The following is a 17184-nucleotide window of genomic DNA, read 5'->3' on the forward strand; positions in this document are numbered from 1 at the left end:
ATTTTAAATAAATACTTCAACTTATGATTTACTTTTAAGTCATAATAAACTTGAGAAAGGTTTAGAATGTTGATATTTTCTTACAAGAATTTTGTGTCTAATACATAATATCAAATTTTCTCCAGAGTTTTATGGAATATGTTAAGAATTCCTCTAAAGTATTTTAAACTACAAATATAGACATTTATAGGAAAATATATGGCATCTTTGAAGCAATTATTCAGATATTTAACTTTTAAATAATGATCCACTTATTGGAAGGCAAAAAAATCTCGCATAATGAGTAACTTTTTTATCTTTTGTTTGTTACTCTTAATTGTTCTGGACAATGCAGTTACACTAAACATTAAAATTTAATTTTTACATCTATAAATTTCAATACAAAAAGCATATACATATTTGTATTTTGTTAAATACAAAAATAAGAAACAAACCACAAAGTTTCCTACACACACAGATGGAAGTGGTTGTAAATACTCATCATCTTCTTTTGGTATAATCAACAAACTGGCATCTTGCAGTTCAACACCGTGGCTTGTGTCAAATAGAAACCCACTAGTCTGGTTACAGATACAAATGTTTGTATTAACTCAACATTTACTCATTTTTATTATGCATAATTAATTATATCATTCGTTTTTAATTTTTGTTTAAAATCTTGATGTATAAACTTTATAGAGTGCAATAAAATCTCATTCAAGCAACTGATGTGAAGAATGAAAAAGTTATTTTGGAAAACATGGGATAAGTCTCTGAAAAAGTTTGTGTAAACTTCAATGAATTACATTATATTAGAAATCACATTAGCCTACTGGCATTTTCTACAAAGTAACTAAAAACTTGCTAAAACAAAGGTGATTTAGGTGTAATATTTTGACTGAGCTTTCTATGTATTTATCTTTCCATTTCTCAAATTTGAGATTTTTTAGATTCATGTTCAGTCATTTATAATTATGTTTAACAATGACATCAAAAAGGACTTAACATGAAGCTCCATAGATTGTCTCAAAGTTAAAAGACAGAAATAGAAATATTTCTACATGTGAGTAATTACTATATACACTGTTTAAATGAGGCAAGAAGGAAAATGAAATAATCATTGCTAAATATTTATGATCATTTTAACTTATGAATAAAATGAGTTTGTATAGTGACATTTCTGTCATGAACAAAGTCTAATTTTTCTGGTCAATATTGTATAAAATAAAGTTCCCATTTAATTTCAGTTTAGTATTGTTTTTAAAACACTTTTACTTAATTAAAATTTACAAATTGTTTTTTTTTCATTGGGTATAATACATATTAAGATGTTATTTAATATTAAATAATTAACAAATCTCTTACTGGTATATACTGTTTTACAGGTTTATGAACCAAAACCAAAAATTGATACTTGTTGTTTATTACCAAACATAACAATACAAATTATGTTGTTGTTTTTTAAAACACAGTTACTCACAATTGAATTTTTAATTACACACCAAGCAATACACGTCACTCAGTTGCCTTCAGTCATAATATAGTATAACAGAAATATTTATTCTTCTAAATAAAGAGAGAGAAAAAGAGAATATTATAGGATTCACAACTTTCATGGATGAGCTTTTTCAATGATAATAACTTACACCAGATCTTGGAGAAAGTTCAGGTATGACACTGCTCCATTTTCCTTTAACTCCCATCCAACTACGTACTAGCTTCTGTTGGGGATTATTTAGTTCAGTCACTAACTGTAAATATACACAAAGGACATTTTAAAAACCCTGAAATATCATATTATTGTATTCACTTCATATACACAATATCATCATGTTTATATCTTGATTATACATGCTTTACGGTATACAACTTCAGTAAAAAAGTTAACTTTTAAAAATATAAACTTGTGTGAGTTGTCTCACAATTTCGAATCTCTTAAAATTCAGATAAAAGTTGACCTTTATCTCATTTTTCTGATGTTGTTTTTTTCTCTCTGACAAATTCGCTTCATTGTGTTTTGTATCTGATTCATTATGTCCAACTGCAATTGAAAAGCCACATCACATCAAAATATTAAAGTATTTGATAGATCTTACTTAATGTATTTGTTAAAGAAAATGTTAACAATAATGAAACACACTATGACTATAAACAATTAATGTTTTAACAATGTTGTACTTTTTTAGTATCAAATTATAAAACTTACTAAGGTAAGTGCAACCTCTGAAGGCACATCTTGTAAGGCAATTATGGTTAAGCTATAGCAAAAGAAAATATAATAATGGCATTTTATTTTGTAGATATTTAATTATTAAACAACTTTATAATTATCAAGAGTTGAAAAACTATTATATAAAATGCAGGAAAAGTAAAATCACTATTTCTGTTACAAGTTTTCTTTTTCATAATAATGAAAAATATATTTTAAAATTTCAAATGCAAAATATCCAGTTCTAACAAGACAAAATATATAGCTATAGAATGTTTCTGCTTATTTATAGGCAATATTTTTGTTTAAAACTTCTTTGAAAGTTTTAACTTAAAAAATACTGAATCCAAAAAAACATTTGTAAATTGGTGACAACAGTCACTATAACCTTCTACATTTTCTGGTAAAATATTTTAGAAAATAATTGAATAATAAAGTTGTTACTAAATAAACATTTCATCTTCTGGTTTTGGATACAAAACTTTATCATAACTTTGCTAAAATGTGTAATAAGCTTTTAGCTTTAGTAGAGTACCCTAGTCTATTGAATACAATAGTAACTCCCTATGATATTTGAACTGAAAAGGAAATTCCTGAGCTGTGAATGGTTGGATTGATCCAAACCAAGTGTGACCAACATTAACATTTCAATGGAGAAATACCTTACCTTTTTGTCAGTATTAAAGTACTATTCTTAAGTTGCAATATTTTAGTATTTATCTAGATATAGAAACCATGATATTCCACAAGTGATATAATCATGAACTATTGCTTATAATTAAAACAGTTTTGTTTATTGTTACACTTATACAGACCTACATGCTTGCAACTCTGCCTTTTTTAATATAAATTTGACATCTGAAATTGATAAAATTGAATAAATGTACATGTACATGAACATACACATTCTTGAAGTGGACCAGTAAAATTTGATAATAACCATTTAGAAGTTTTCTGAAGCACCAACCAGAAATTTTGCAAAATTTTAATTGAGAAACCAACAAAATAAATTTATTTAAATGATTGCAGAATACATCATAAAATGCTTTACACAAGCTGATCCATGAAAATTTTTATAGTAATAAAAATAAACATGAGTTTGGGTCTGCTTGACATAACCTTTGATCTTAAAGAATTATTAAACCTTTTCACATGAGAAATTCAAAACTTCCATTATTGTATAAAAATAAAATTCACATATTTTCTTACGTATTAAATGTATTAATAAAAAATATACCATGTGGATAAATACATGTACTCATGTATTACATGTATTAAAAAAAACTTCAACTACTATGAATTAGTAAGTACACACCATGTGGATAAATACATGTACTTGTAGGTTTGAAAAAAATGTAAAGATAGGAGATGCCAAAAATTGAGAAAGGTGTAAAACAATTATACCATTTGGAGAGTTATATACTGAATATTTAGTCCATACCATACACAAACCTTTGGTTTTATTGTTTAATACATAAATTTAATTTTTTATTCAGCTATATTTTGTAAGCCTGTAATATGTTTCTTGTGCTTTAGTGCAGTATGCTTAGCAATAAAGAATATGCCAGGTCATCTATATACATATTTATACGTGACACTAAAGAAATGGTGTCGTTTAATTAACTCCCTCAGTACACACTATTTATGTAATATTTATCTTCTCTTAAAATATAATTTAAACTAATTCCATCCCAGTCAAAAAGGTACCTTAATGTTGATGGATTGGATTAGTCAAGTCCCAACTATAAAGTTTATGCTAGATATATATTTTCTGTTACACACCCATACTGTTCCTAAAACACTTTTAAAATAACTTTCTCATTTAGAAAAGTAGCAGTTAGAATTATGTAAATATTGATGAAATTGTGAAGAAAGTGATAATCAAATAAGTAGCAAAGGATGCTGTATTCACATTCTTAACACTTCTCTACAGACTTCACAATGTATCTATCACTCTCGTCTCTTGTTAAACTTTTTGTTACATGTAATATATGTTTATAAATTCTTACAAATTTAAATTTTGAATAGTTTAAAATAACTTCTGATCAAATGAAGTATATTATATATGTCAAACTGACTAGAATTAAATAGAATTATAAATCAATGCACAAGGAAACAACAGTTATAGTAATTGAAAAAAATATAATCATTAACAATATTTTTGGCAGGTATGGTAATGGAGTTGCATTTGCATTTATCTGAGATTTTGGCACTTGATATTAAAATTTAATTAATCATGGTAACCTTTTGTACCACACATAAACATACAAACATACATGCATGCAAATACTATTAATTACAAATCCAAAAATAATAGTGTGCATATATATGCAATACTGAAAATAAATATTGAAGTGGTGAACAAAAAAGTATAAAAAACAAATGCTGTGGAGGTAACAATCCTTTAACGTTTGAAAATGAGCTGCACTTAAGTGCAGTCACATGCTGTTAGTTTACACTGTGATTGGCTATTATTGAATCAATCACAAAACCACACCAATATAAACTCTTACAAAAATATGTGCTGTTATACTACACTCAGTTGTAGAGTAATTCAAGCCATGAATTCAGTATCTCAAACTGTATATGACAAATGTATAGAAATGAAAGTTATGGCTGGTGAATGAAAAATTGTGGCAAGACTGCATGCATGACAACAAAAATGGTCCATGAAACTTGCACTGTTCATAACAAAAGTAGTCAAAATATAAAACTGATACTGTACATTTGAGAGTATGTTCTTTACAAGATAAAGTAACAATTCCGTAAATGTAGAAGGAAGTGTTACCTCAAGAACATTAAGATGCACATTAACATGAAATGCAGTAACGAAGGCAACATAGCTGCTTGAAAACTGCTACTATGAAGATGTAACTATACCAAAAGTTTAAAATGGGCATTGGACCACAAAGATTGGAATGAGCAAAGCTAGAGAAATATTCTCTTTAAAGACAAATCTAAGTTTGTTTAGGTCAGTAACAGTTCATGATAATTTGTTCAACAGTAGAGAAGAGCCCAGTATAATAGCTAATGTCTAACATCTAATGTGAATGATGCTGATGAATTAGTACAAGTCCTGTGTTGCATCTCAGCCAATGGTATTCATGACATACACAAAATATGTGGTATCCTGATTGCTGATGGGCAGAAGCAGATCCTTTTAATCATGTCAACCTTCAGGAACTTGATTCACTGGCAAAAAAATCATCTTCTAATAATAACTCTCACATTTATAGTAAATGTGCAATGATGTCTTGACATTAAAAAGATCAATGGAATATCCAGAATCATGGCTTGACTTACACAAAGTCCCAGAATGAACATTACTGAGACTATAAGGACATGTATACAAACTGAGAAGATCAAAAGATGATGAAGCAACCTGGATGAACTATGGAAAATAACAACACATTCCGAACAATATTCGAAAATAATATCTTACTGAACTGTATGGTACCATGAAATAAAGGTTAATGTTTCATACAAAGCAAAGAGATCTCGTGCAAAATACTAAACCATTATACAACATTATGTTTTTTTGTAGTTTCTGTTTTAATATGTTTAACAATTATTAAATCCACCATTTAGTTGTTGTTATCACTTTTACTCCAGTATTCTTTTCATTTGTGTGTTTCTATATAATTATTTCCATTATTGTTGTTCACTCTTGTCAGAAAAGCCTTCTATATATTACTACTTTGTTCAATCACATGCAAGTCTATCAAAATTTGTTGTGTATACTGGAAGAATTTACACTTTTTGATAAAGATTAAGAATAAATGACCTTTATATTCCAAGTAAATATAAAATAATATATTTGTATTTAAACCAACAAGTTTGTTCTTAACTTTTATCAAAACATACAAGTAGTCAAAATTCAAATGTTTGGTCATATTTGTGTTATCTCATCTTCATGTAATTTTTATTATATGTAATTGTTACAACTTAAGTAAGTACTGTTAATGCCATATCTTTCAATATAGTTACAGATAAATAGCTTTTTTGTTAGTGTACTTATCACAACTTTCCACATTTGCATCACATATTAAGAAAGATAACTTACCCATTTTCAAGTATTGTTCTACAGATTATTTCCTGGATACCAGGGTTGCAAACTTTTTCTAGAGTCAGACCTTCTAGGTTCCAGACTCCAATACGTATCACTGGCTTACCATTTCTTAAATAATTAAAAGTTTCTTCTATAATTGGTCGATGGCAATGATCAGATAGGAAACTGTAGAGTTCTTTACTTGATTCATCTAAATGTCTAATTCTCTCTATACCATATTTACATGGTGCTGACAATGTCCTTCTGTGATTGCTGATTCCACTTATTCTTGTATTTCTACAGCCTAGTGGTGTCCCAGTTGGTAGAGACAAATTTTCTCCATTTAATGTTGGAGGGTTAATGGTAATAAAAACTCTAATAAAAGCAAGCTTTTGGGAGTTAATCCCTTTTACTTTTAATAAGTCATCCATTGATTTGAATGGCCCTTTTCTTTCTCGATAGTGGATAATGTTGGCTGCAACCTCCTGACTCACACCTGGTGCAGTCATCAACTGGAAAACATTAGCTGTGTTTGCATTAATCATTTTTGCTGAAGTTCGAGAGTAACGATAGTTATTCTCTGAAACAGCAAAAGAATCCAAGGAAATGTTGCCAGAAGACGCATTATTTCCTCCCTTACGAGAACCAACACAAATTTCAGGACGGATATGTTCCAGTGTGCTTGCTCCTACTCTAGAGACCAGAGCCAAATCTTCTACTTTCTTGAAACCACCAATAGCTTGTCGATATTCTATAATATTTTGAGCAATGTGACGAGTTATGCCTTGGAGCGTCATTAGCTCCTCCTCGGTGGCTGTATTAATATTAAGCAAATCCCAGTGCAAGGTATTATCATGAACATGAAAAGTTGCACTGAGAGGTCTACCTTTAGTTTTGTACATTCGACTACGTCTTTCCTCTCTCTCAGAGCTAACTACACTCTTAGAAACACTCTTGCACTGTCCCATATTCACTTCACTTCCTCATATTCACAAAAATGTGTGCACAAAACTTCAAAGAAACTTTTCCTCTCTATGAAATAAAAAGTTGGATAGGTCTTAAAAAAACAACAGTGACACTGAAACAAGTACAAAAGAAATGCAATAAAAGATTATATTTTAAAAGTTCCATTGTTCAAAGAAAAAATAAATAAAATCTTAAGTTACAAGCACAATTATTACTTTTTGTTGAAATGAAGAATGCTATGGAGGAAAATAATCTCGCGTAATTTGCATGATCGCATACGTAAGGACAAAAATAAAATGTAGCCCATGTTACGAAAGGAAAATACAGGTTACGGTTTTTAGGAGACCTGATGTTAGATTAACTTACAAGAACAAAAAGAAACTAATCTTTCTTTCGTAGCTGAAAACAATGGCATATTTCTTGTCTTACGTTCTAAAATTTCAATTATATAATATATCATGTGAATTCTATAAAGCCACAAACTAAGATAAGAATATATACACATGCACACACTGATTTGCATAAAAGAAAAACGAATCTTTCTTTCATAGTCGAAAACAAAGACATATTTCTTGTTTTATATTCTAAAATTTCAATTATATGATGTATCATATGTATTCTAGAAAGTCACAAATTAATGTAAACAGATAGAATCAAACTAATTTGTATAAAACATATACTGTTGAACAATGACATTTTCGTAATCATTCAATATTTTTTTACAAAGATTATTGACGACTTGTTTACGTAAATAAAACACCATCGTATGCACTACTGGATTAATGCATAAGCCACCTAGGAACTCACAGGTCACCAAAAAAATAAAAGGTTTGTACACTAGCAGAATAGAGGCAAGTTAGTATTATTATCACTCCCAAATGTTACTTGAGCCTAAGGCCTCCCTAAACATTAATCCGGCATTGATCATATGGTTGGATCAATATGAGCATGAATGTTACAAACAAATAAAATACTCGCGATAATACAATCTTCCTGGATAAAAGTGACACGATAGAGAATGAACCAGTATGTAAGCCATCCCAGTAGGTTGATTTGTTGTAGCTAATCAAGTAATTTGTTACGTTGACGAAGAACAAATTACGGCAGTGTGCAAGTGTTTACCTTTGTAGAAACGTTAATTATATGTTTCTTTCAAAGCAAAGACACAGTGGGCGGTTGTTTTGCTAGCCGTCCCTAATTTAGCAGTGTAAGACTAGAGGGAAGGCAGCTAGTCATCACCACCCACCGCCAACTCTTGGCTACTCTTTACCAACGAAAAGTGGGATTGACCGTCACATTATAACGCCCCACGGCTGGGAGGGCGAGCATGTTTATGCGATTTAAGGAATCGAGCATCAGATTTTAGCATTATACCATTTCCCACCAGGAAGAAAAATGTTAAAGGAGGAAATAAGAAATAACGTGATTTATTTTATCACATGGAACGAACATTGAATTATCACTAAATAATGTGAAAGAACAACATCATAATAATATTATAAGGTAAATATTAAACTAACAATACCAAAGAGTAAAAACGTAGGATAAATAAACTTAACAGAATTAACAAAGTAACAAATTTTACTGTTATACACTTGCAAAATTGTACATTCTTTAACGATACTTTAAGCTAGAAATTTTATTTAAACTTTTATCTTTTATCTTCCAATAAAAACAAAATACTGCTTTAAAAGTTGTTCACAAACATTTAAAAGATCAGTAAACAAATAAAAAACGTTTTTACCTTAATTCTTTTTATGTCTTGTTCCGTCATAAACCTAATCATATATTACTACATTCTAAACTACGTTTTTTTATTCAGATTATAATTTTATTCAAATTTAAAATTAAAAGTGTCCACTCCGAAGAATTGCATCTGTTCATGTAGGATCATTTACTTCTGATAAAATTTTGTATTTTTCCACTCACCTTCGCAATTTTTGACAAACGTAATACTTGATGCTTAATATATTAGCTAAAATTTTGTTTTCCGTTATAATTTACCTAACATTAAATCTGTTTAAAAAATACAATTCTTACAGTATATGTTCAGTCAACTATATCGCATCATTTGCCACCTTTTAAAAATTTTCTGTAGACTAAATGATTAGGTCTACCTTAACTAATTTGTGTAGAACGAAGATTTCAGTACCGTTACACGTAATATTATTCAGTTTTTGATTGTTCATAAAAATCTGAAAAACAATACACTGTAAAAGTATTCAAAAGTGTTACTGTGTGTTGTAAATGTAGGCCCAATTTATTACTACTATATCGTAATTTGTAACCTGGTTTGTTAAAGCTATTTTTCCCTTGTATTGTGTCTTTTATAATGATAAATTATATTTCTAATTGGTAGATCGGTTACGTACAGTTTAGCTTATCCCTACTTTTGCAGTTATTTCTCGGTGAGACGGCGCTATCTTTCAAATATTACAGTTTAAACGTCGAATTCTGGTGAAACATTAGATACCAATAGACATAACATTTCAGACAGAAATTATGTAAACTGCAGAATGTATTTTATATATATATCGCTCTTAATTTGTCCTTTTGCTGTCCTAAAATCAGAGGTTTGTAAAAGTAGAGTTTCAGAATTATATTTTTAAGCTAAAATAAGTTCTGGTACTAAAAGAACAGGTTTCTTGAGCAGTGATTTGTGGACGACAAAAGACAGATCTCGTATCCTATTTTAACTTGCCTATAATTTGGAATCCGTAATTGACAAATTCACATAAGTTTGATGTTTAAAAATGAAAGTGCAGTTTATGAAATTTCATCCCAAATTTTAGGCTCAGTAGTTTTAATAACTTGCAAGTTTTAGTTTTTTAACTCTCTTATTGTAAGAATGTCGAACACTGTTGGCTTATATTGCTAAGATAATTTATGGACACCTTTCTTCAATGCTTTAGGTGATACATCTGAGACGTAAGGCAAAAACAGCGTAATTATTTGTATTTTACTTATTAATATCAGATTCTACACAAAAATATTCATATGGTAGTTAAATATTAAATCTAATGTGAAAAGTGTGAGTACTGATGTATGCTTGTTAGTAATAAAAAGTTTAAAACTGAAACGTTGACTCTTAACGTACTGGAATTATAATGTTATCTGTAGTAAACTTCTGCAGGATAAAGAGAAAAAACAAATTATGCAACAAAAAACTTCAGAAAAGAGTAAGAGCTTAAACATGTTTAACATACAAAATATGTATATATCAGCAGATATTTCTCCGAAAAGAGATTGATGGCAGCCTAAAGGAGTCACCTGTTTTAAGCTATAAAGTAGTGTTGTCTGTCAGTCAGTAGATATTATCATGACGTTCCATAAAGGGTGCTTAAAGTTATTATTTGTACTATCGTGACGTCAGTAAAACGTGCGCATACCACAATTCACGAGAAAAATTATGCACGCTGTAGATTACAACACAGCATGACATATGAATTTCAAAAGCAAGAAATAAAAATATTTATTACTCTTAATTTTTAATACAAATTCTTGGATCTAAATGTTCTTAATGCGGGCCAAATCCTCGCCGACTTTAAACCCAGGTTTTTATGTGTAACATCGTAAATTCTAGTGAGACTATCAACTGATTTTCTTTGTGCTTTGGTGACAAATGCCTATCTGAAGTATCTCTTTTTATGAAGTAACATAACTTGAAACTCCTATGAGCATAGTTAAAAACATGACTCCTAAAACTTTAAATTTATCTCATCTTGTAGTCACTGTATGGATGAGAATGTGTTTATATCTGATAAATCGAAGATTTTTTTCATGAAAAGTTCAAATCATGATGGAACTGTCATTTTAGGAACAAGAACTGATTACAACTATCCGAGTTTTAGCTAGAACTGAACTATGTTGACTGAAACTTGAAAATCTGCTTCTTACAGATTAAAGACGGCACCTTCGACGGATCAGAAATAATGTCACGATCGTACAAGAACCGGTTCATATACCGCAAAATCACCCGGAAATGAAATTTTCAACATGTTCACGCAATCTAAAGTGTGAGGATAGAAATCTTAAGAAATATCTAACTTTGAAAAAATACTGATCGGATGGAAATTAGCCAACCACAAGTATTTGCCAGCACAAGGTCTTTGTCTTACTCTTTAAACCAAATAACAGGATGGCCTTTAAAGTTATAATGCGTTCATAACCAGCAGTGTAGAATACGTTCAGTAGCATTATGTATCACACATCGGCAACCGCGAGCCGCAGCCCAACACACTAACCACAAAGTTATGTCTTCCGATCAGGTGAACTTTCTCTTATTCTTTGGTCTCAGAAAATTTATTGGTCACGACAATAAGGTTATCTAATAAGTTACAAATTTATTGTTTAGGATGAAATCCAGTGATTTATTAACATGAATAATTAAGATGTAATGTCGGAATAGACTAAAAGGTAAAATTATCAAGTATTATTCATGAATAAATCTGGTGCGTTGGCAATTAAACGATTGAAAAGAATAATTTGATTTAGACAATAATAGCTGAAGCTAACCTCACCCAACTTTTACAGAAAGGCTTCTCCTATGTCATTATTTAATCATAAACACAGCGTGTTAAGACTTCTAACAGACACTGTCTAAGATGGTTGTATCCACATCAAAGATCAAGGTCTGGGTTTATTTTGGATATCACGCAAAACTACACGAGAACTACCTGCGCTAGCCTTCCCTAAGTTAACAGTGCAAGACTAGAAGGAAAGCAGCTAGTCATCACCACTCACCGCCAACTTTTGGGTTACTATCTTACCAACGAATAGTGATATTGACCGTGGAATTATAATGACCCTATGGCTGAAAGGATGAGCATGTTTGGTGTGACGGGGGTATAAATCTGCAACCCTCAGACTGCAAGTCGAGCGCCCTAATCAACTGGCTATCAAAGGACGATCTCTCCAACAAAGACCGCCTTATTAGGTTAGAAGGAATAAGTGAGAACATATTTTGTAAGTACTGATAAATCCAGCTTTACGTACGTCACTTTATAAACGCTTCCTAAGCTACAAAAAAATCTATATCTCTCTACTCGTTCAGATACTTATTGACTCAAGACAGGATATTTTTTGAACTAATCTATCTACTCGTTCAGATACCTACCGGCTCAGGACAGGATATTTTTTGAACTAATCTATCTACTCGTTCAGATCCTTACTGGCTCAGGACAGGATATTTTTGGACTTAGGTTATCATATTTGGTGTTTCAGCGTAAATCAGATATTAGCACTATCTGCATCGCAGGGATTGAATCTGAATCTAGTATTCTGGTTCTCAAGCTTCCCATACACTGAAATTGCTTAAATTCAAAACAAATATTAATGAGAAAAATACGTTTTTGTTGCCATGTACTGTAAAAGTTCAACCATAAAATATGTTCGATAAGTTTTTCCACATATATTACTTTATGCAACTTTTGTTTATAAATATGGAAGATGTCAAACAGAAACAGCGTTGTTCAATGTACTATACAAATGTAAATACTGTATATTATCAATATCATTAAGAATGGTGAAAATACATTGCTACGAATTCTTTGCTTTAACATTTCAATAATTTTTTTTGTTTGTTTTTTTCCGCAAAACTACGCAATGAGATAACTGCGCTCTGTCTACGATGGAAACTGAATCTCAGATTCCAGCGCTGTAATTCTGTAAATTTACCCTTGACGGATTTTAGAAATATTTTCATATTTTGTTAAATAAAATTACCTTAAATAAATCTGGTTCTTGAATAAATATTTTTATTTCTGTTTGTTTCAGCTTTCGGTCAAAGCTACACGAGCTCTATGTGCGCTAAAAGTGAAGGTAGCTCGTCATCACCACCTACAGCTAAATCTTAGGCTACATTTTTACCAACGAATAATAGGATTGAGCGTCACATTATAATGCCCTCATGGCGAAAAGAGCGGTCGTGTTTGGTGAGAGCGGAATTCGAATCTGCTAGTTGAGCGCTCTAACCACCTAGCCTTGTCAGGCCTTTTAATTCTGAAAAGCGATGGAATATGCTATAATGGCCCTTAATTTTGACGAGAAGTGATTTTGTGCTGACATAATTCATGTCAGAGAATTAGCTACTTATTGAATCGAGCTATTTTTGAATATTTCTTGTTTAATTTAAAGTCAGAAAATGACTTTTATTGTGACTGATACTGAAATTGGTTTTCAAAATATTTACACTTTGTACTGCTTTAAACATTCATCGTCGTATAGTTGCATACAATACTTTAAATACATATCTACTTTCTTGTTGTTGTTGTTTTTGTTTTTTAATTAATTAAATCGCATAGCTAAGTAACACTACAAGTCGGGATAATTCTTTTTCAGTGCCTTGTTCCGAGTATATAAAGTTCCCCTCTAGCGTAACACTAAGTGCTTGGAACTTCGTACAACCATGAAGCAATAGTAATTCCCTTCAAAATTCCAAGTGTTTACCCGTTTCAAGTTTAAGATAAAATATTAAAATAAGTGTTGTTATATCTAAAAATAATCTGACGCTGGGAGAGTTGTTTATCTATAAACATGGCAATGAAAGAGTTAAACGGTTTCTCAGAAATTTTATTCAACGAGTAATTGAGTAGTTTTAAACTAAGTTCCAAACCATCATGAAAAACTTGAAACAAAACAGACATATATTTATAAGTTTACTACCCTTGGCCACTAACAACAAAAATTTCCCGACAGACGTTGCGATGCAACGACAATATTGAAGTTCTTACACAAAATATTACCGTTTTTGTTTATAGCAAAGTCTAAGAGTTCGCATATGCTACAGTCCAAGTTAACCAATGAATTACGACCTTTAATCTTTAGTATGCTATTGCCAAGTCTCCACATAATTACTTCAGTACCGAGCACTTTGACCTTCCTCTATCCCACGCCTTTTCAAAACAGGTCCTCAAATAAGATTAATTTACATGTTTTTACAGTCGTGTGATCGTAACCAGTTAGTCATATCGCCTACTTACACGTAGGACAATTTTATACGAAACAGGAATTCATATTCAGCTGACATTAAAATTCAATATTTGAATTAATAATCGGTGCGGTAGTTTCAAAGATCCAAGTTTTGGACGTATACATTGTAAGCTTCATTATAAGATACTAGTTCTATAAAGTACGGGTTTCGATGTTAAAGGATAACCTAAATATGCAATAAAAAATCGGTATTTCTGTTTACAACACTAGTAACCTGGTGAGCAGAATGCAGATAATCCATTGTGTAGATTTACATTAAGAAAATGAGAACTTTCTCTTTACCTGTATAACAACGACACCAATAAAATCTTTATCCCGCATAACTCAAGTTGCATAGTTATATTTTGTTCGCATTCGCAAACTTTCTATGTATTTCAAATTAAAATCATTTTATGTTTCGATACACAGGATTAAAATAAGGAAGCGATTTTTATCTATCCCCAGCCAAAAGTGAAAAGAGAGTGGAAAACTAGGGCAAAATAAAATAATCTGAGGCAACAGTTGTACGCAAGTATATATTGCCTGTTATAAGTTTTTCTTTTGTTTGTTTGTAATTAAGCACAAAGCTATACGATTGGCTATCTGTGCTTTGCTCCACCACGACTTTCTAGCGGTGTGAGGTCGCAGACATACAACTGTGCCACTAGGAGGCTGAAAAGTTCGTAAAAATACAACAACAACAAAAACGTTATATCACTATATACATGTTTAATTAAAGACTGGCAGAAGGAAGTATACTTATAACTAATTTCTTATGGCCGATTTGTTTATAGTCTTCACTGTTTTTTATATAAAAAATTAAAACAATGTTTTCGCATTTTTGTTTATCTGGATAATTTTCAGACTAGAATATGAGTAAACGAAGAATTATTTATTCATGATGCCAATAAAGACAAATAAAACATGGAAGATCAAAAAAAGTTTATTCGGTAAGTACTGCCACCCCAACAAACGAGTTCAGAAATGCATTAAAAGTTGGCTTATGAACAACATTAAAAGCTCATAAATGATTATATTTTTTAAATGTCTGACAATAAAAAATACTGAGCTCAAACATATGTCCAGCGTGAAGATAATTTAGAAAGCATATATAAAGAGAGAGAGAAACACATAACTTGGTTAGTAGGTATTTTCAATCTGAACAGCAAATTATATGCAAGTGAACTAAACAGACAGGTCTTAGATGTCTAGGGTTCAGATATAGTAGCCCCTAATGTTGAACTATTGACCAGAAGAGAGGCAGCTAATCAGCAGAACTCATCGCCACAAGGGCTCTATATGTCTGTTTTTGAACCAAATAGCAAGATTGATTGTCACTCTTATAATGCGCTCACAACTGATAGTGTTGTATGTTCAGCGCTGTAAACTGATAACCTTCCAACACGCAGCCCAACTTGTTAATCACTAAGCAAAGAGATTAGTAATATAACATTCTATTATAAGCTTGCAATAGTGTGCATTTTAATCTACCGGTATGTTATACTAGGGCAAAGAAAGCTGGCAACGCCTATACATTGGGTACTGTTATTTCCTCACAGTTTTAACATAAAGTTAGCTATTTCTGTGTATCAATAGAATAAAATTAGAAGGAATATGAACACGCCCAAACAGCCTTGAAAATATCGTGACGCTAGAACTTACAATACATGATGTATATTCACATGCTATGTTATCTTTATTCTGTCATCCTTCTCATGAAAACAGAAGTTGTTTTCGAATGTGGATGAAAACTTGCGAGTCTCTGTCAACTTCAAATATTTAATTGTTATATCATTTCAGTTTCATTTTGCCGATTTCTTGGGTCGAAAAATTCTCTATCGTAATCATAGGGAATAGGAGTGTTGCTTCGGATTGGAGGGGATATAGTTTCAGAACCACTGTATCCCTAAACGCATTGCTGTGAAAAAAACAACAAAACAACCAGTTTACACTGAGAACACCGAAAGTTCCCTTCCTCGCAATGTTGTCCTTTGGCTATGCTTCTTTTTGCATTCTCGTTACATTGTATTTTTTTTGGGAAAGCCCTCCTTCCAGTTGTATGCCTGTCTTGGCCATATTGCACTATTAATCAGTAAAGAACTTGTGGTGAGATCGAAAAATATACCTGCTAACAAGTTGACCATGGTGCGAAGTACAATTAAACTTGTTTATATTCATCCGAGAAAATGCTAAAACTATTCTCAGTTTGCAAAAAATATTATTATTATGCAATCACTTTTTAAAGAGTGCACTTTTTGGTATTGAACCATATCAATATGAGCCCGGCATGGCCAAGTGGTTAGTGCGCTCACTTGATTTTCGGGGGTCGGGGGTTCATATCCATGTCACACCACACATGCTCGCCCTTCAAGCCGTGGGGGTGTTATAATGTGACAGTCAATTCTACTATTCGTTGGTAAAAGTGTCTTTCAGTAATAAATTAAGGACTGCTAGTGTAGATAGCTCTCGTGTAGCATTGCGCGAAATTTAAACAAAATCAATCATCCAGACAATTTTCAAAAATAAAGAAGTTGATTTGAAGATAAATGAATGGCGAAACGAAAAGTATATTGTATTCATATCCACATAATGAATATAAACTAGCAAAACACATTGAAATGTAAAATAGGCTAGTCTTACACTGTTCAACTAGGGTCGGCTAGCACAGTTAGCCCTCGTGTAGATCACTATTGTAAGCTTTAATTATTTTATTTAAAAAAATAACGTCGAAGAAAATAAAACTTTTCTACAATAAATTTTACAATTAGCGATTTAATTTTTTCGGCTGTTGAAGAGATGAAAATAAATAATAGTCACTCTACTTACAACTGATCAACTCAAGGTTACAAATACAGTGAACCTACGTACCTTAAAACAAAAAAAAAAAAATGAGCATATCTAATTTTTTCACCCTACTTTTGTAATCCTTGACATGAATATCAGCAAATACATATAAACCTCTTTTTAAACTTATGACACGAAAAGTGGACCGCACTTTGAATCGTTCCAACTT

The 17184-nt window shown here is 31.2% G+C and overlaps 1 protein-coding gene across 14 annotated transcripts in view; it reads right to left on the reverse strand.

Moving 5' to 3' along the window:
• The window catches only part of LOC143256808 (endonuclease/exonuclease/phosphatase family domain-containing protein 1-like), a 44261-nt gene that overhangs the window by 12441 nt on the left and 14636 nt on the right, over positions 1 to 17184 (reverse strand). For 10 of the 14 annotated variants that reach the window (XM_076514515.1, XM_076514516.1, XM_076514506.1 and 7 more), the window contains 4 exons: positions 6252 to 7268; positions 2186 to 2237; positions 1626 to 1730; positions 435 to 560 (listed from right to left, as the gene is read on the reverse strand). In XM_076514515.1, the coding sequence (XP_076370630.1) occupies positions 435 to 560; positions 1626 to 1730; positions 2186 to 2237; positions 6252 to 7204 (1236 nt within the window). In that variant the 5' untranslated portion in view covers positions 7205 to 7268. Of the gene's footprint in view, positions 1 to 434; positions 561 to 1625; positions 1731 to 2181; positions 2238 to 6251; positions 7269 to 17184 lie in introns of all 14 variants that reach the window. The other 4 variants (XM_076514518.1, XM_076514513.1, XM_076514511.1 and 1 more) reach the window with 3 other exon arrangements.

Source organism: Tachypleus tridentatus, chromosome 7 (assembly GCF_004210375.1).
Source record: "Tachypleus tridentatus isolate NWPU-2018 chromosome 7, ASM421037v1, whole genome shotgun sequence".
Classification (NCBI taxonomy): Eukaryota; Metazoa; Arthropoda; class Merostomata; order Xiphosura; family Limulidae; genus Tachypleus; species Tachypleus tridentatus.